This window comes from Gymnoscopelus braueri (assembly GCF_963280865.1).
Source record: "Gymnoscopelus braueri genome assembly, chromosome: 17".
Lineage (NCBI taxonomy): Eukaryota > Metazoa > Chordata > Actinopteri > Myctophiformes > Myctophidae > Gymnoscopelus > Gymnoscopelus braueri.
Genome location: NC_137617.1, coordinates 34,510,599 through 34,530,327, shown reverse-complemented (window position 1 = coordinate 34,530,327; position 19,729 = coordinate 34,510,599). Strand labels below are relative to the sequence as shown.

General features: G+C 42.6%; 2 protein-coding genes across 2 annotated transcripts; one reads left to right on the top strand and one right to left on the bottom strand.

The window, feature by feature from the left end:
- Positions 1–162: 162 nt before the first annotated feature.
- On the bottom strand, positions 163–5,852 carry LOC308104532 (parvalbumin-like EF-hand-containing protein). Its single transcript, XM_080454972.1, has 4 exons — positions 5,752–5,852; positions 4,428–4,569; positions 4,063–4,178; positions 163–555 (listed from the first exon to the last, which is right to left on the bottom strand). Exons 1-4 carry the CDS (start codon positions 5,774–5,776, stop codon positions 482–484), a joined length of 357 nt encoding a protein of 118 aa, XP_080311098.1. The 5' UTR covers positions 5,777–5,852; the 3' UTR covers positions 163–481.
- Positions 5,853–11,970: 6,118 nt separating this feature from the next.
- On the top strand, positions 11,971–15,026 carry LOC308104265 (ubiquitin-like modifier-activating enzyme 1; the record flags this gene model as incomplete). Its single annotated transcript, XM_080454658.1, has 1 exon — positions 11,971–15,026. Exon 1 carries the CDS (start codon positions 11,994–11,996, stop codon positions 15,024–15,026), a length of 3,033 nt encoding a protein of 1,010 aa, XP_080310784.1. The 5' UTR covers positions 11,971–11,993.
- Positions 15,027–19,729: the final 4,703 nt, after the last annotated feature.

Below are 19,729 nucleotides of genomic sequence, written 5' to 3'. Positions count from 1 at the left end.
CTTGTATGACTGCAGTAGATTTTCAGATCACATGGTGAGAATTTACAGTCAAATGGCAAAAAAAGTGTCGCAACACATTCAAGTAACACAACACAGACACTTTCTACAATGCTTAAAATTGTTGAGGAAAACCACAAATTGAAAACAGAAAAGCCTACTACTGTGTATTTTCAAGCTAATCATTTACTTATTTTTCTTGCTTGTCATTCAGCTACTGAAGTATTAACATCCAATTATCACCACCATTCACAGTAAACTGTGTAGCTATATATAATGTAGAGATGTTCACTTATACAATATTTATACACAATTCTTTGTCAGTGTAATGCGTTTGTGAGCTACAGCCAGATCTACTGGTATCAGCAACGGTCATCATTCCAACTCTGCCTGGATGCCGTTCAATCCTTAGGATAACGTACGTAATCTTTAGGGAGGGGAATGCAGGGCCTCTTTCCCCCCCTCTCCTCTCTCTCAGTCACTCTCACTGGAGTACAGATGAACCGTATGACCCCCACTTTCTGGGTTTCTTCTCTAACTTCACCATGTCTGAGAATTCTGCAAGGCAGGGAGGGGACAGGGTGAAAGCCAGATGTGTGAGTGTGAGTGGTAGAGAAGGGTGGGAGCTGCCTGCGGATGGGAGTTGTCATGGTCATGAGTCATGCATTGCGTTGCTGGACAGCAACATGTCTGGCAGCTGGACATTAACATACACCAGTCTACACAGTCAGCAAGCCAGCCTAGCCAGGCACTCCTAATATAATTCCCTTGTAAGTAAGTGTGAGTGTGTGTGTGTGTGTGTGTGTGTGTGTGTGTGTGTGTGTGTGTGTGTGTGTGTGTGTGTGTGTGTGTGTGTGTGTGTGTGTGTGTGTGTGTGTGTGTGTGTGTGTGTGTGTGTGTGTGTGTGTGTGTGTGTGTGTGTGTGTGTGTGTGTGTGTGTGTGTGTGTGTGTGTGAGTGAGTGAGTGAGTGAGTGAGTGAGAGAGAGAGACACACACACACACACACACACACACACACACACACACACACTCATATGGATCGTATTTTGTGTGTCCAGTTAAACGCAGCCATATAAAACCTCATTATCAGATAAAACTGTCACATTAACTGCCTGACAGATTTATAATTAGAATAACAGAGTCTGCACACTGGATTATGGTCCCATAGTGAATTTTAATAAATTGCCAGTGGTGGAAAGTAACTAAGTACTCAAGTACTGTACTTTTACAATTTGGAGGTATTTTTTACTTTACTGGAGTATTTCCATTTTCATTACTTTTACTTCTAGTCCACTACATCTCCGAGGCAAATATTGTACTTTTTACTACACTACAATTATTTGAAATCTTTAGTTACTAGTGACTTTGTAGATTTCAATTCTTATTAAAAAAACACTTCAGCCTTATTTAAACTTTGACTATTTGAAAATAGCAGCTCACAAAGCGTCGCTTTGTGAGCTTGTTGATCTGCTATTTTCAAAAGATGATTTATACATTATAAAACGTGTGAAATGGGATATTCTGTAAAATGAGTACTTTTACTTTTGGTATTTTAAGTATATTTTGATGCCAATATGTTTATACTTTTACCCTAGTACCATTTGAACACCAGACTTTTCATCTTAGCTCTTACCCAGAGTTTGTCTGAGACTTTGTTTGAGTCTTCAGATAGAAATTCACTATGATCCAGATCCAGTTTGTGCTTGCTTTGTTACCTTTTTCATCTATGGGATAGCTAGCCTATTATTGTAATTTGGGAGGTTTGACCTGCACCCCTGAGGCCCAAACATATTTCATTTCAACTCATCTAATAAGAACATCACATAGCCTAAAATATGTTTCTTTGCATGCCATAATATCAACACACTATGGTCGTTCCTATCAGTTTATTACTCATATCTTCCAGCCACCTCTATGTAGTGCTTCATAAACTTCAGAACTTGTCATGTGTTGTTCGCCTGGTGTCATCTTGTTCTCTGAGCTCGCTGAGTGCCTACATTAAAGTAATTCAACTGAATTATAGCTCACTGCTAGAGGAAAACTCACAGGACAACAACACAGAGTAGTAGTAGGCCTATCCTTAATTCACAACATCTATGTAAGCTTCGTCTCAACATAATCATTTTTGGGCTCCAGGTAAAAGCCCCAAAGTACAGCCTGTGGGTGGTGTGCTGGACCATAAACACCATGCATTGATAACCGAAGCTATGTTTACCGTGTTCTTTTTATAGACATTTCACTTACACTATGTTTAGTTTCTCTACTGTTATTCTTGCAGTTAAACACCCTTTGTCTTACTTTGATTTTCTTTTAATATTGATTTTTATTACATGTTTATTTGTATATTTGTTTTATTATTTGTTCTGCTAAAGGTAAAACTCAAATAAAGTGTTGATCACAAAAAAAACACCCATTTTCATCAGCATGATGACAGTAGGTACACAGTCAGTGATTAAACATAACATAAACAAACATTTGTGAACCTCTCCACATGATGATACAGCTAAACCTTAATGTTAATGCCGCTATTCCCTGAGCCTTGTAACGTTACCAACTTCTGACCCCTAGAGGTGACACTAGGTCAGTGCATCTAAAATCTCAGGTCATTCAACTATAATAGATGGTCACTCCAATGGACCATTTTCTTTTACTTTTACTCAAGTACATTTTGAATACCGGACTTGTACTTGTAACAGTACTGTGTACTGTTATGTACTGTCATGTACTGTTCACATGTCTTACTAAATAAAGTACATCAATCAAAGTACATCAATCAATCAATCAATCAATCAATCAATCAAAACAGAGTATTTCTACATTGCAGTATCTATTGATACTTTTACTTGAGTAAAACATGTGAATACTTTTTCCACCACTGCTCTCAATAGTTCCCGGAAGTTATCAGCAAACACTAGCAGCACAGTACAAACAGACCGTTTGTGATGCACTTTTAAAAGGTAAGACGTTCAAAGAATGAGATTGTTCTTTTAGCTACAGTGACGTCAGTCCCTATGGTAACCAGAAAACTCGCCCCAAAACACGCGTACCAGCAGTTCTCGTATTTGTTTTTTTTACTGAGGATAAGGTTAGAAATTAGTTTAGGGTTAGGCCTACGTTAGTTAGGCATAGTTTTACTGAGGGTAAGTTTAGGAATAAGGTTAGGTTTTGGCTCCATTTTACTGAGGTTACGTTTAGGAATAGGTTCGTTTAGGCATAGTTTACTGAGGTTAATCATTATGTTTACTAAACATAATGATTAGGAATACCAGGTGAATACCGCCGGATTTGCCCCGGGGCGACAGTGTTTTGGCTTTTGGGGCGAGCGTTTTGGTATGTCATCATGTGATGATGTGAATGTTGGAGGTGCAACAAAAGGCGCTTCCTGCGTATATTTGGCTCTTTATTGTGGTCTGCCGAGCTTGACAAATTAATATTTGTGTGTGTGTCCTGTACATTTTAGGGGCAAGGGCCACTTGGGCCTTATTTTGTCAATTCTTTGAGGGCACAAGGCCAAATGCCAGGGCAGGAAGGCCATCAAATTTAAAAAAATAAGTCCATGGAAATAATAAATTAAATATTTATTTTAAAATACATAAATTAAGCTGTTTATGTAATAAAATAATGTATAGGTATTTATACATGTCCAATATTCATAGTCAAAAGTTAACTGCCCTGAACTAATTAGTGTCACTGGATTCATTTGAAGATGGGAAGGGGGAGTACAAATTTAAGATTGTCAACAAGAGACATTAGTGTTTAAAAACAGTCTTAAAAAACTGAGGAAAGATAAGAGGCAGAGGAGAAAACAATCAGCTGTGGCAGTGCAGGTGGGGCATTAAGGCCACTGTGGATCTGCCATTTGCCTCATGGGCATATGAAGTTTTCAAGGAGTAGAAGGTAGGAGTGTTGGAAAAAATCGATCCATGTAAAAACCTGAATGGACCAGAACCTTACCCTACTATTTCATGTCAATATTGCTGCCTTGAAAAATGTTGTCCTTTAATATTCGGTACACTTTCCATAGCTTAACGACATAAGTGGTACACAAAAGAGGAGAACCTCACCTCTGAAGTCAAGGCGCCCGTCTCCATCTTTGTCTGCTGCCTGGATCACGGCCTCTGCCTCCTCGTCAGAGAGGGGCGCTACAGGGGTCGAAGATGGCACAATGGATACAATATACCTATTGCAAGGAATAGAAAATGCCTTTGAACTTGAGCAGAAGTGACTCTAATGGAATAAAACCTATTTAACTGGAGCATTATGGTGTGGAGATTTGGTCATTGAGCTCAAATATGTCCATGTGAGTCAGCAGATAAAGCTTGATTTGTACTCAGTTGTATGACAGTGTCCCGTGCCAGAAATAGCAGATCTAGATCTGCTATTGTTGGTGTGACGCCTAATTAGGCATATGTTTGCATAGAGCCCCTACTTGATTTCATTCAACTCAATGTAGCCACTGCTGTCTTTGTCCAGCATTAGGAAGACCTTCTTGATCGCCTCCTCCTGCTGCTGCTGCGATGTCTTGAACTGCCTCATGTACTCCAGAAATGTGTTGAAGTTGAAGCTTCCACCTGCGGTGCCACAAGATGACATCAAAGGATCGTCGATCAATGATCTTTAATGACCGACCAGCATGGTGGGTAAGCTCAATTCAACAGTGTCAGTAACATTAAACATAAGGCAGATATCAGCATCACAGTCACACATACGCATCAGAAACAGAAGTGTGACATTCACATCTAGTCTATGGGACCGAAGGGGTGGAGCTTCCTGTTGTGGCGCGTTGATGGGTCGCGTTCAATGCGTGGAGTTCAACATTGGTGAACTTTGACCGTGCGTCAACCAATAGGAAAGAAGCATGTGGTTGACCCCACTCTGCGAGCTTTTTGCTCATAGTTTTCTTTAAGTGAGCTTATCACTCCAAATTAAGTCTAACTACACAGTCACACCAGCAAATTGGCACTGCCAACAAACTACCAACCGCAAGACAACATGAGTCATCGATGCGTTTGACGCCTCGGCAACTACTTCAGACGCGTATGTGTGACCGTGCCCTTTATGCAACATTGATCTCACAGGACACTTATTTCAGAATTCTCCACATTATGTGTGGTACATGTGTGCATGTTATTTGAGGTCTTCTGGGGAAACCAAACATCTACCACTCATCCAAGGGTGAATTGTTGTAGTTGGGAGAAAATGGAGTTTTTAAAATGAGATGTATTGGTGGGCAGGGATCTATACCGCCCACTATTCCTAGAGGGCATCACCTGAAACAGGGGAACATAAGACCATATACCAGTCTAATTTCATTTGCAGAGTTTCCCCCGACTGTCTTAAAAAAAATCTATTTTTAAACATCTATCACTGCCATTCGTGATTAAACAGTGTGGGAAAACACTCTATGAGACTTTAAAGTTGCTAGGTACAGTATATGTAATTTACACTTTTGGAAATCAAGTTTTAATATGCCTGGGGGGAAAAAAAATTCTGCTGCTTTTTACAGTGAGTACAGTGAGTTTTAGCTAACATTGACAATTTATTTTTAATCTAAAATCTATTGAATATGTACAAAACAAACACAAAATGTAAAAAATAAATAAAGCCATTTTGCTAAAAAGAAAATTGCCCCCCCCCCCCCACACACACACACACACACACACACACACACACACACACACACACACACACACACACACACACACACACACACACACACACACACACACACACACACACACACACAGTGTCACCCTGCATTCTCAGATCCTGTGGCATGTGGTCAGCGTCCTGCTCAGTGATGTCCCTTGGGTAGAGATACAAGTCATCTGCTCTGCAGCTTGTAGGTGGGATGGGCTGAGGAGCGGAAACGACATAAGCAGAAAGTTAATCCTTCGTTCAGTGTGGTGCAGTTATCAGTTTACCGGTAGTCTGGTACCTACTTCTTTAGCTGAATCTGCCTCTGTGTCTTCATATACCGTTATATTAGATGAGAGAGATATGTTTTGTGTCGATTTTTATTTGGATATTGGAAACACATTTTCACAAATATTTTATTTGAGATATATTTTGGCCATAGGAGTCCCCAAAATCTAAGTAGGCTTGTTTTGTATATCTGGTGCCGGCCTACTCAGGAACGATGCAAGTTGGGAATGCATGCCCCATCCAGTTATGCAATACCCGTTGTACGCGTCTGTCTGTCTGTCTGTCTTTGTCCCTTTTATGACCGGATCCACCTCAGAGGATTTAAATCCCTATAGTCTTCCAGGTGGTGGGCACAAACTTTATCCCTGCACCATCCGAGCGTCCCATTTCCTATATTTTGAAATGTGCAATATATAGTATACTGTTTCTCTTTTGCATCAGTCTGTTAGCAATTTGACAAAGCAGTCTAGTTGTCCTTGCTCCCAAATCCATAGCGCTTTAGTCACTGCTAGATAATTGATAGCTGGGTTACTCATGGTGTGGGTAGCTCATAGATATATTAGGTCCTCCTTGTAATAAGATCTTTCATCATGACGCTGTCAGTCAACAGTGATCTCACAGGACACCTCATTTCAGAATTCTCCACATTGTGTGGTTCGTATGTGCATATTAGATTTGAACTGAGGTCTTCCGTGTGGGAAACCAAACATCCAAGGGTGAATTGGCAAAGGGCTACACAGGGCTTCTCTGCTACATTCATAAATACGTAAATACTTTGGCTCTCCCACTGAGAGAAAACAATCTCAACATGCACTCAATGTATCTCCCTGAAATCGAACTTGAGCCCGTGTGGGAAACCAAACATGTATCGCTCATCCAAAGGGGAATCCCCTCTTGTCCTTTAGGCTTCTGGGCATCAGGCAGCACTACCACTCTGCTACACATAAAGCATACTTGTGTAAGAGTGGGAGAAATTATATAGCATTTTTGCATGAGACTAGTTGCCTAGTTTATAGTGCTTAGTTGCGCTCCGGTGTCGCACACTGAAAATAGCAGATCTACAAGCTCACGACACGTTGTGAGCTTGGGTGAGTGTTTGTAAAGTGGCTTCCACTCTGATCATAGGCATAGCTTAGATGGTAGAATGACAACAACCACTTAAAATATGCAATTTAAGCACTGCATTTCTGTTGATTTCATCACTTTCATCACTCTCTTCTATTTGCAATTCAAGTAGTTTTTCTTTTTAAATCAAGATGAAAATGCACATATATTTTCTCTGTCTAAGGCCAGGGTAAGATATATGAATTCAAAGATCAAAGAAGATTATTCTGCTGTCAGTCTACAATGTTCAAAGACCATGTACTCTGGATACAGTGATGCAAACTCCCACTAGCACTTGCTTTACACAATCTGGAAAAAACAAACCATGCTTGAAAATGACACACACAAAACCACTCAGAGAAATTGGAAATCAATAATACTGGTCAATGATGTCCACTGCACAGACAGAAGACTCATCTCGGCAAACACAAGGTCTGTCCCATTAAGACTCCCACTGTTTTAAAGCATCTATACAATTCCTGTCCAGTCCTACTTACCAGATTCAAGGGTTCCTGGTAAAGCTGACCCTCCCCCTCTCTCAGGGTCTTTTATATGGCAGAGATGTAGCCACCAGTGGCCTTGCACCTGTCTCGCCAACCCCCGTGGACACATTTTGCATCAGAGGCTTGGCTCCGGCTACCCTAGACAGGGCACTACTTTCCAGATGTACTGGGCTAAGACCCCACTTTATATCCACTCATAGGGTTGAACTGGAGGGCAGCCACCCCTTGGTTGGGTTGAAACAGAGGCCATGGTACAGCACTTAAAGATTATTCATAGAGATGGCATGAGATTTTATTTCTCTCTTAAAGATTCCGATGTAGTGCTGGCATGTACCATAAAACTTATCTGAACAATAGCATAACAGCAGTGCAGCAAACTTTCAAAGCTTTCATGCATTTCTACTAGAAATGGAAGCACATCATTAAATGCGCTGCATTGTGAGTTCATCGTTCTTTCTTACAATAATCCCTTTGTTTGCAGTCATACATTTTTGTGTCTTCTCTGCCTCCTTGTTCCTGCCTCCTTGCACCCAACTCTCACCACTGTGCCAGTGCCTTTGTATGACACTGAAACATGATTTAGTAGTCCAGTATTTCTCAAAAAGGGGTATACTGAGGTATTACACAGGCACATGAAAGAAAATGGAAGAATGTATTTTTCTGTTATGTTTAATGATAAAACATTGACAAACCTGTGTAAACCTGCTTAACTGTAAAAAGTAACCACATTATTGGAACATACCTGCAATGGCCAAAGAGTAAAATACATCTGCTCGGGAGATAGCAACTCTTTCACTCCATTTCTTTGTAATGATGTATTAAAAATCATTCGAATCAATCATTCATAGCATCATATACTATGTGGTTTTCTCTAAGCAAAATGTGTTCAGGAACTTCAGAAATCAGAGAAAGGAGGTAGCCTACTGAAGCCAAAAAAGTTTTAGTCTATTCTGCAATGAAAGTTTTTAGGCTGGCAGCCAAAAAGAACTTCACTATCCATATACAGTAACATCCAGTAAATGTTCTGAGGAATCCATTCTATTGTATACTATTGCATTCTTTGTGTTTTTGAGATGAGGAAGCAAATTAGATATCTACAATCTCACAGATGCGTTGTGAGCTTGTAAATCTGCTAGCTATTTTTCACAGAATGTTTGCCTTTTACGACATTCCCAGAATAGGAATGCAAGAGTTCATGTGGTCAGATAGTCTTAACTGAGTGCTCTGCAGTCCACTAAACCGGTCCAGTCTGCACACTGATATGAGCTGAAATGTATTATGGCTGACCATTCAATTTTAAAACCATATTTCATAGACATGGACTGAAGTCTGCGCACCATACTAGCTATAAAAGAGTCTTTAACACATACTGATGCACGCGCGTGCACGCTGTACAAAGCAGAGCAGCTGTGGAAAGCCAGTCAAGGAAGCCCAATCAGCAATCAAATGTGTTTAAACAAGTTGTTTGAAAAGAGAGAGGTGTATTGGACACATAGGAGCTGGCTGCTTTAAAGTGACAACTCTGTAGAGGGTCTTTCATGGATTTTTATTGCTTGCAATAAGATTCTCGCTATAGTAGTGTTTTAGACGTGCGTGCGTGCGTGCGTGCGTGCGTGCGTGCGTGTGTGGACATTTTATGGTTCTCACATTTGCGATGCCGATAAGTAATACAGCATGACTGTTATGGCTTGGATGAGATCAGAGTCAGCAAGTCAAAGTGCAAAATATTTCCATCCCTGTCTCTATTTTTGTTGTACTTAATTTAATGAGCCTGTTTGACCAGTGTGCTAATAACTATACTATAATCTTTATTTTGAACTTGCAGGTAAAAACTCAATAAAAACAAATCCATAATATATTATAAAACTGAAGTAAACAACAACAAAAAGCAATCATTGATCATCCCCAACATATTCAAAAAGGAGTAGGAAGAAGTAAAGACTTATTTACTCCTACACCCTTCTTATTTAACATTCATAATCCATATAAACAATTACAAATATAAAAAAAGTAAGGGAAGGGCAATTTAAAATTGTAAAGACACATACATGTGTGGGTGATTAGATCAGTGGTTGTAAACCTTTATTATTTATAATAACTAGAGGTTTGAGCCGCTTCGCGGCCCTAACCTCTAGTCCCAACCTCCCAACCTCCCAACCTCACGACCCACCTGCTGTCAAATAGAAAGCCTTTCTTGAGGTCAAAAGAGGTCAAACTTCCTGTATCTGGTTGCTATGGCAACCTGCCAGATCAGGCTGAGGGTCTGATAGGCAAATCAGAAAATCAATCAAGCCGAGAGTCTGATCACTGATCGAGGTGGGGTAAGATGCCTAAATAATAGCCAGAGCTCTGATCAACAGTCTGTGACAGGTCTTGGAGGCATGTGGAGTGATCCTGTGCTTGCGAATCCCGGACGAACTTCGGAGCTTTTGTCAATTATAGTAGTAAGATAAGATAAGATAAGATAAAGGTTTACACCCCCCCCCCACACACACACACACACACATGCACACATATACTGTACAGTATATACTATAGTTACCATTGATCTTAAAGCCAGATTTATACTTAATAGTTGCGGGCCGGTGTCGCACAACGAAAATAGCTGATCTACAAGTTCAAAATGCAAAGCAGCATCGCCAGCCTACAGGCAAAGACGTTATGTTTTCAACCCTGTCTGTATTATGGCGCCATTCATCTATCTTCATATTTGGACATATCGAGTGCCAGCCACACACAATGATACACATCTATATGGATCTATATAAGCTAGATTTTAGGCTATTCAAAGCAAATCGTGTGCAGTTACACCTCCTATTCATCTTTAGCAGGTCCTTGCGGTGGAGATACTGCTGGACAAACAGGACAATAACACCAATGAGAAAGAGTCCTCCCAGTAAGAAAAGGAATGTGAAGAGGGGGATGGAGCTATCATTGCAGAAAGTGAGGATAGCGTGACCACTGCCTCTGAGGACGACATGACCCTCCCCCTTGCCATAAATATAATGATTTTTCAGAGAGTTGGCGGTCTTGTCACAGATCAAACGCAGATGGAATGTTTATCTGTCTTATAATCAAGCAATTCCATCTGCAGGGTCCCATTCTGATTAAGTCATTGGAGTTCACGTTGTTGTGAACAATGGCAGCCTTGTTGTACCCAGCTTTCTGACCATTGAGGACCTTGATGTCATAGTCACAGTCAGAGCCCTCGATGATGACGACGATGAAGCTGCCGGAGGAGGGGCGAGGGTCAACGGGCTCACAGGCATTCTCTGATCAGGAAGCCTTTTTGCTCCATCAATGGGCAGACTGGAGCCGCCACGCTGGAACGCGCTTGTTTTGTTGTAGAATGAGTAAGCAGTGATGTCTGCCTCTACAGCAGCAGGTTGAGGAAGACAAAGAGCGGGACGGTAACGATCGTCATCTGTGTGGTTGACAACGTCACTATGAACTTCATTGCGTTAAGGAAGTACATGCACCCACCCACTTTCTTTTCATTTCATCTCATACATTTTATAATGGAAGTCAGTGGCGGTCGGATCAGGCTGAAACCTTGACTGACGTTATAGACGTACCTAAATATAGAGTTCCCCCCGGCCTGCAGAGATATGCACTCTACTGAGTGCATCTTTCTAGTGCTGAACTCTAGTATACTATGACGTCAATCATCTATGACGTCAGTACCCATTGTCACAGTACTTGGAGGCCAGTCTGTGACTTCAGTCGTGTATAACGTCAGCACTATGACATCAGTACTACCCATAGTACTGATGTCATAAACTATGACTTCAGTTATGTCTATATTTGGGCATATACTGCAGAGACAGAGATACACAGACAGACAGTTTCCTGGAATTCATAGAGACTTTACCTAGATTTTTTAGGCTATTCAAAACAAATCATGCGCATAGTTAGGGAAAATCTTCATGCAACCAGTTCAAAAAGATGTCAGTGCTCACAGTAGCCTACATTACACTCAAGCTCAACATGCATAAACATTACGTTGACTTCTCAAACAACTAAATGAATTGCTATGACGTGACGCCATTTGGTCACAGCTGGTGACATCACACTACACCATGTCACCTCTCAATTTATTGTAAGATGAGACAGGATATTGGGACTGCTTTGCTTCGTGGAATTAGTAAACGCACTGCAGAACAGCCAGCCAAGCAATCGTCCAGCTCTTTTAGGAAATTAACCCTAACAAAAGGCTGCTTAAGTTTGACATTACTTTTGCTGACGAGTTGGGAAGTTGAGTTGATTTCTTGACCTGAACACGAGGTGTGGTTGTTTTTTGGTACTAAAGATCAGGCCGAGTAATAACGTATGTAATGTCCAGCTTGTCACTGTCCAAGAAACGTCCACTGTCCAAGAAACGTCACTTGTCAGGAACAGGGGAAAAGACAGGCTCCTCCTCTAACTCTGTCAGACCTGAACTATCCCACACACCTGCCAAAGGCATGGCTAAGAATGAAAGTAATGCTGAGATTGATGAAGGCCTGTACTCCAGACAACTTTATGTGCTGGGCCATGATGCTATGAAGCGCATGCAGAACTCCACTGTCCTCATCTCTGGCATGAGAGGGCTTGGAGTGGAGATTGCCAAGAATGTCATCCTGGGTGGAGTCAAATCTGTCACTGTGCACGACCAGGGTGTTGCAGAGTGGAGAGACCTCTCCTCACAGTTCTACCTGCGGGAAAAGGACCTGGGTAAAAACAGGGCAAAGGTGAGTCAGTCTCGTCTGGCTGAGCTCAACAGCTATGTCCCCGTGGCAGCCTACACCGGAGCACTCACAGAGGACTACCTGATTCAATTCCAGGTGGTAGTGTTGACTTACTCCACTCTGGAGGAGCAGCAGCATGTAGGTGAACTCTGCCACAGCAAAGGAATCAAGCTGGTCATCGCAGACACACGGGGACTGTTTGGCCAGTTGTTTTGCGACTTTGGTGAGGAGATGGTGGTGTATGACACCAACGGAGAGCAGCCTCTAAGCACCATGATCGCCATGATCACTAAGGATACTGCTGGTGTTGTGACATGCCTGGATGAAGCTCGTCATGGGTTTGAGAGTGGAGACTACGTCACCTTCATTGAGGTTCAGGGTATGATAGAGCTTAACAGCTGTCAGCCTGTTGAAATCAAGGTTCTGGGTCCCTACACCTTCAGTATCTGCGACACAACTGGCTTTTCGGATTACATGAGAGGGGGAATTGTCTCGCAGGTCAAGATGCCCAAAACATTTGATTTCAAGTCCTTCTCATCGTCCATGTCTGAGCCAGAGTTTATAATGACAGACTTTGCTAAATTTGATCGTCCAGGACAGCTGCACGTGGCCTTCCAGGCTCTCCACTCCTTCCAGAAGAAAAACAGCCGCCTTCCTAAACCCTGGAACCAGGCTGACGGTGTTGAGCTAGTGACATTGGCTAAGAACGTGAACTCTGCCCAGGTGGGGTCAGCTAAAATGGAGCAGCTGGATGAAGCTCTCATCAGGAAAATGGCCTTTGTCTCTGCTGGCGACCTGGCACCCGTCAACGCCTTCATTGGTGGACTGGCTGCACAGGAAGTGATGAAGGCGTGCACAGGAAAGTTTATGCCCCTTATGCAGTGGCTGTACTTTGATGCCTTGGAGTGCCTGCCTGAAGAGGAAGATATAGTGCTCTCAGAGGAGGATTGCACTCCCAGGAACTGTCGTTATGATGGCCAGATTGCAGTGTTTGGCACCAAGCTGCAGGATGCACTTGCCAAACAGCGCTATTTCCTGGTTGGGGCCGGTGCCATTGGCTGTGAGCTGATGAAAAACTTTGCCATGATGGGACTGGCCAGTGGGGATGGTGAAGTCATCGTGACAGACATGGACATTATAGAGAAATCTAACCTCAACAGACAGTTCCTCTTCAGACCCTGGGATGTTACAAAAATGAAGAGTGAGATAGCGGCAGCAGCAGTAAAGCAGATGAACCCATCCATAAAAATCACAGGTCACCAGAACAGGGTGGGCCCTGACACTGAGAGTGTATACAATGATGACTTCTTTGAGAGGCTTGATGGTGTGGCAAACGCGTTGGACAACCTTGAAGCGCGTAGATATATGGACCTCCGATGTGTGCACTACCGCAAGCCCCTGCTGGAGTCTGGCACTCTGGGCACCAAGGCCAACGTGCAGGTGGTCATCCCCTTCCTCACGGAGTCCTACAACTCCAGCCAAGACTCTCCAGAGAAGTCCATCCCCCAATGCACCCTCAAGAGTTTCCCCAATTCTATTGAACACACACTGCAGTGGGCCTGTGATGAGTTTGAGGGACTGTTCAAGCAGCCAGCAGAAAATGCCTTGCAATACCTAACAGATCCCAAGTTCACGGAGTCCACTCTTAAACTACCTGGAGATCAGCCTTTGATGATGCTGGAAGGTGTGTATAAGAGCCTGGTCACAGACTGCCCCCATAGCTGGGCCGACTGTGTAGCCTGGGCACGCAATTACTGGCAGTGCCTATACAGCAACAAGATCCGCCAGCTACTACACCACCATCCCCCAGATCAGCTCTCCACCTCTGGTCTCCCCCTCTGGTCTGGCCCAAAGAGATGTCCCCATCCCCTAGACTTCAGCACTAACAATGACCTGCATATGGACTTTATAATGGCAGCAGCCAACCTATTTGCCCAGACATATGGTCTGCCTGGCAGCACTGACCGTGCAGCAGTGGGCAAGATCCTTCAGGACGTCAGCATGCCGACCTTCACTCTTCCCTCTTCACCCGTTTCCGATGTTCTCTCTGCTGACGACTCCCGACTAGAAGAGCTGCAGAAGACTCTTCTCCCATCCCCTGACTCTTGCTCCCACTTCAAACTCAACCCCATTGTCTTTGAGAAGGATGACGACACCAACTTCCACATGGACTTCATTGTGGCAGCGTCCAACCTGAGAGCAGAGAACTACGAAATTCCCCCTGCCGACAGACACAAGAGCAAACTGATTGCTGGCAAGATCATCCCTGCCATCGCCACCACCACCGCCTCAGTGGTAGGCCTGGTGTGTCTGGAGCTCATTAAACTTGTGCAGGGACACAATAAGCTGGAGTCCTTCAAGAATGGCTTCATGAACCTTGCACTCCCTTTTTTCGCCTTCTCCGAGCCCATCGCTGCTTCCAGCCAAAAGTACTATGAGATTCACTGGACATTGTGGGATCGATTTGAGGTCAAGGGAATACAGCCCAGCGGTGAAGAGATGACACTCAAACAGTTCCTTGACTATTTCAAAAATGAGCATAAGTTGGAGATCACCATGCTTTCTCAGGGATTGTCCATGGTGTACTCCTACTTCATGGCTGCTGCCAAACTCAAAGAGAGACTGGACCTGCCGATGACTGAAGTTGTGACTAAAGTGTCCAATAAGAAGTTGGGTTTGCACGTGAAAGCCCTGGTGTTTGAGCTGTGCTGCAACGACCTCTCAAATGAAGACGTGGACGTGCCCTCCGTCAGATACACGATCCGCTGAATTTGCACACATGGGAGAAGCCACGCAGTTATTAGACCCTGTCTTTTTTCTTCTCTTTTTTTATGGTTTACGCACAGGGTCCTCATAGGAACTTTCTTTCTTTCCTTCTTTCTTTTTTTCTTTCTTTCTCTGAATGTCTGAAAAAACAAGTTAACATGAATATGTTAACAAGGATAATGTGTAAACAAACAAACAAACAAACAAACAAACAAACAAACAAAAGAAAACACTGGTAATGGTGTCAAGTGAATCTATGAAGCAAAGCTGCAGCATCACTTAAAGGCAATATGGTCACTTAAAAAATAAAGACTTGTGGAAAATGTCCAAGCTGGTATCAAATCTGTCAATGCTCAACAACAGACATTGATGAGACAATGAGCTAAATATGGTGAGCTAGCTTTAAAAGCTTCATGAAGTTGCATGGAATTAAACTTATTGGGTATTATTCAAGTTTGCATCACAAGTTTTTCATCATGCATCACAATTTTATACTCTCTCTTGGCTAAGTATCGTTGGCCTTAAAAGACCCCTGTCCTAATGTGTTTAATTTTAAGGACAATTGGCTCGAAAATCTTTGTCGAAATGATACATATTTTTCATTATATTATAATGCTCTTACAGCTTGTAAAAATGCAAAAAAATAGTATTTTGGCTCAACTTAATTAATCAGCCACCTGCTTTTTGCGGTAGGCAGATAATACGACTGCTGTTGGAATCACCACTGGCGAGCCTCGGCTCATTTTATTTAATGGCAGGAACAGTATCTCTCGCCACCCTCTGATGGCCTACATTCCACATTCCTCTCTCTTCCCCAGCCGAGTTTGTTTTGTCTGGGAGTTAATCATATCCCCTTGGACATTGTTTCTGCCATTCATAGATGTCAAACACACGCACGCACGCACGCACACACACACACACACACACACACACACACACACACACACACACACAATATTTGACCTCCTATAATTACTTTCCCTTTCTTCCAATTATTTGCTGATATGGGGGATTCTTGAATAAACGGCACCCACTGAAGTCTCAGTCCCATTCAGAGGGTCTCTTCTCCTCGCATTGCCGTTGGCTCTTATGGTGTCCGCTGGGACCAGCCGTTACAAAATAATTAGGCACATTTTCATGAGTTCATGTACTATGCAGGCCTATTACAGCCACTGTCCAGACCTCCACACCAAGCACATGTATTCATAATGCTATTGCTAGCTAGCAGAGGACTTTTAATCACTTTCATCCTGGCATCCCTATTTTGGGCATGTAATTATAGACATTTTTCTTTTTATGCCCACATTTTCAAAAGTTCACAACACAGCATCACGGCTTGTCGTGAGCTTGTAGATCGACTATTTTCAGTAGTTGCGAACGCGGAAGGAGGCGCGGAAGGAGGGCCGCGCCTCCGCCCAAGTGGAGCCTACTATGAAACTCTGCTCGGCTTGTGTGTCCGTCTGTCTGTGTGCAGTGCACTGCCTGGGTGCGGCCGACAGAGTGCGCCAGAGTGCAGCTACAGTCAAAACACACACACACACACACACACAAGTCCGTAAATACACAATATTTTCGAGCTGCGTTCGCTTCCAGCGTTCGCGCGTCTTACTTGTGGTTAAAGGGCAAGACCACTTTGGTAGAGGTTTGGGTATAGTTACCTTGCCATGATGTAACTCCAAAGGTGGACAAGAAATCAAAAATGATTGCTCCATTGATTAGAAATTGATAATTCAAAATATGCTCCTCATTGACTTACATTGTACGGTAAAACAGCTCTCAAAGTCACTCTTTTAGCACATAAACAAACGCGAACAAGGTTGATTCAGACCCATACTGTTTTTTTTTTAAATAAAAATGTCAACTTCCTCTTGATTTTACTATTTGAACATCCGGATCCACGGATCCAGTCCGGGGTTTCTTAATGGCAAAATCAACAGGAAGTTACATTTGTATTAAAAAAAATAAACAGTACTGGGTTTTGTGATGTTCTATATTGTCTGAATCATCTTTGTTTGCGTTCGTTTATGTGCTAAAAGAGTGACTGTTTTACTGTACAATGTATGTCAATGAGGAGCATATTTTGAATTATCAATTTCTAATCACTGGAGCAGTTATTTTTGATTTCTTGTCCACCTTTGGAGTTACATCATGGCAAGGTAACTAAACAACCCAAACCTCTACCAAAGTGGTCTTGCCCTTTAAGTTGAGCCCGAATGTGTTTTCACTGTGGGAAAAGCACTGAGCTTGCTTCATGAGAAATATATTAAATACTGTGGGAATATCCAGGACCTCTGTAACTGCTTCTATTGTGCTTAGTGCTTAGGCCTACAGTATATAGATTCTAGGGATGGGACAATATGAAAATTACATGTCATGATTATTGTGGGAAAAATAAATAATAATAATCAAAATATGCTTAAAACTTAAAATGCCACTTTTGTTAACCACTTGAACCCCCAGCACGTTTGCCAAAAATAGCAGATCTACAAGCTCACAACTGCGTTGCAACGCGCTTTTGACGAATTGATTTGTGTAGACTGAAATAAGAGCGTACCAAATGCACTCTTTACAGGTCCATTTTTTTATGCAGGGTTTAAGTGCATTTGCAGCTCAAAAAAAGCTAATTCCTAGTGTATGATGGAGGACAATTTCACGATAAATTTAAATCTCCGCGGTACGATTATTGTGTTTTTTTATCACGATAAACGATAACGGTTATCGTCCCATCCCTAAGGTGAGATCATGTATACTGTTCATGAGCACTGCGGTATCTTTGGTCCATTAATGCTGGCTCTAGAGCTCCAGGGTTGCTGAGGGGGAACAGAATGGAATATATCCAGGCTGAGCAAGCAGCTGGATGGGGTGGAATCCCCAAGCTGGTGAGGCTTTACAAGCCTTCTGGTGAAACCAGAGCAGGCTAACTCATCAGCTGCAGCTGTCCGACCGGTGCATGCAGAATGATGGGGCATCCAGGGGGAGCTGTTCAAATTGGGCTTCTTGTTATGCACCCTCATCACCCCCAGGGGACAACTAACTATGATAGTGATGGAGGGGTGGAGCAGGGGTGGGTATCAGTTTAAATTCCAATGCTGTGGTTACTCCACCACTTTCCTCAACACAAAACATACATATTCTTTGCAACTGCAAGTCCACAGTAACACTCTCTGTGCTTTGTTTTTGCTTAAAGGTTGCAGGATACCCCTGGAGGGACCCGGGTACTCTTTCCATCTAAATATAAATGTGCCCTTTATACACCATACATTTAGTTGGTCACATTCGGTTGGTGCGTGACGTGAGATGCTTCAGCTACTTGGGCCCGTTTAGACTGGCTAAATCCAGCCTAAATCAGATCTATGTCATATCCAGATTGGAATCCGATTTGTTTTATGAAGCCTGCCCTGAACAGAGACACATCACATGGAATCCGATTTTTACAAATCCGACTTGAGCCACATTCAGAGATGGTTTCAAATCGGATACAAATCTTATTTCTAAAGATGCGTCTCAGTCTGAACGTAGTAACATGCTCTAACCACCTAAGTCGCATATCATAACTGTCCAAAACGTCACTTCCAGCGCGGCCACTGACGTAATTACAGAGCGCGAGAATTGATTTTGATTTACGAGAGCACAAGGAGTGTAATGAAAACAAAACAATAGTGCAGCATAAGATTTACAGAAGAAATGGCGAGCAGTATTCAGTGGACAGACGGAGAAATGTCTCCTAGCACTTTGGGGGGATGCCTCAGTACAAGCGAAACTTGTGGCAATGTACAGGAACAAGGTAATAAATGAAGACATATCTCGCGGCATGGCAGAAGATGGGTTCACAAGGTCCTAAAAGTCATGACGTCATGACGCCTATACGTCGTTGCCACGGCAACCAAAGCAGATATGTTGACTCACAGCTTTGGGTTGACGTTGTTTAAATCAGTCCTACTCCTAACACAGATCTGTGACAGATCCGATCTGGTCACTTGCAAATGCAGTGTGAACAGTTAGGCCAAAAGATCGGATTTGAGAAATAAATCGGATTTGACTGCAGTCTAAACGGGGCCTTAAGACCCTCTGCTGTCTTTTCACCTCCAAGATCCATCTTTCTCTCTCGGCTTTCTGTTTCCAGGGAAACAGCACTCAGGCCGCACAATGTTTCACAGAGAGTGGAATATGAAGTGATAACAAAGAGAAGAGAGGAAATCGAGGAATGGGGGGGGGGGGGGGGTTAAGAGAGACATATATGTCTGAAATTAAAGCAGGCACAACGATGACAAGCCGTGCATCATTCCAATTCACCGCACAGCAGCTTTGCATTTATAGCAACTTGAACGAGGATGTGGCATTCATATTTATCCTCTCATGCTATGTCAAGTAAAAAACAAACAGTCATATGCATATGATTTTATTTTTATTTTATGTTCATCTTAAAATCCCTTCTGTACATTATACACATGTACAGTATGTGTTCTTTTTTACCAATCTGATGGAAGCTGCTAGAACATCTTGCCGAGAGAGTGCAAAGATATTCACTGAGTCAATCTAATGTTTATTAATTATGTATGATACATTGCATAACCATCCATCCATGAAACAACAAACATGGCGTGGGGCTGAGAGACTGTGCAGAATGTAAAAGGGATGTGAAAACCTGACAAAGAAAGGACCTCTACCCAAAACTGAATCCTTCAGTGTTTATTTTTTTAAAGCCC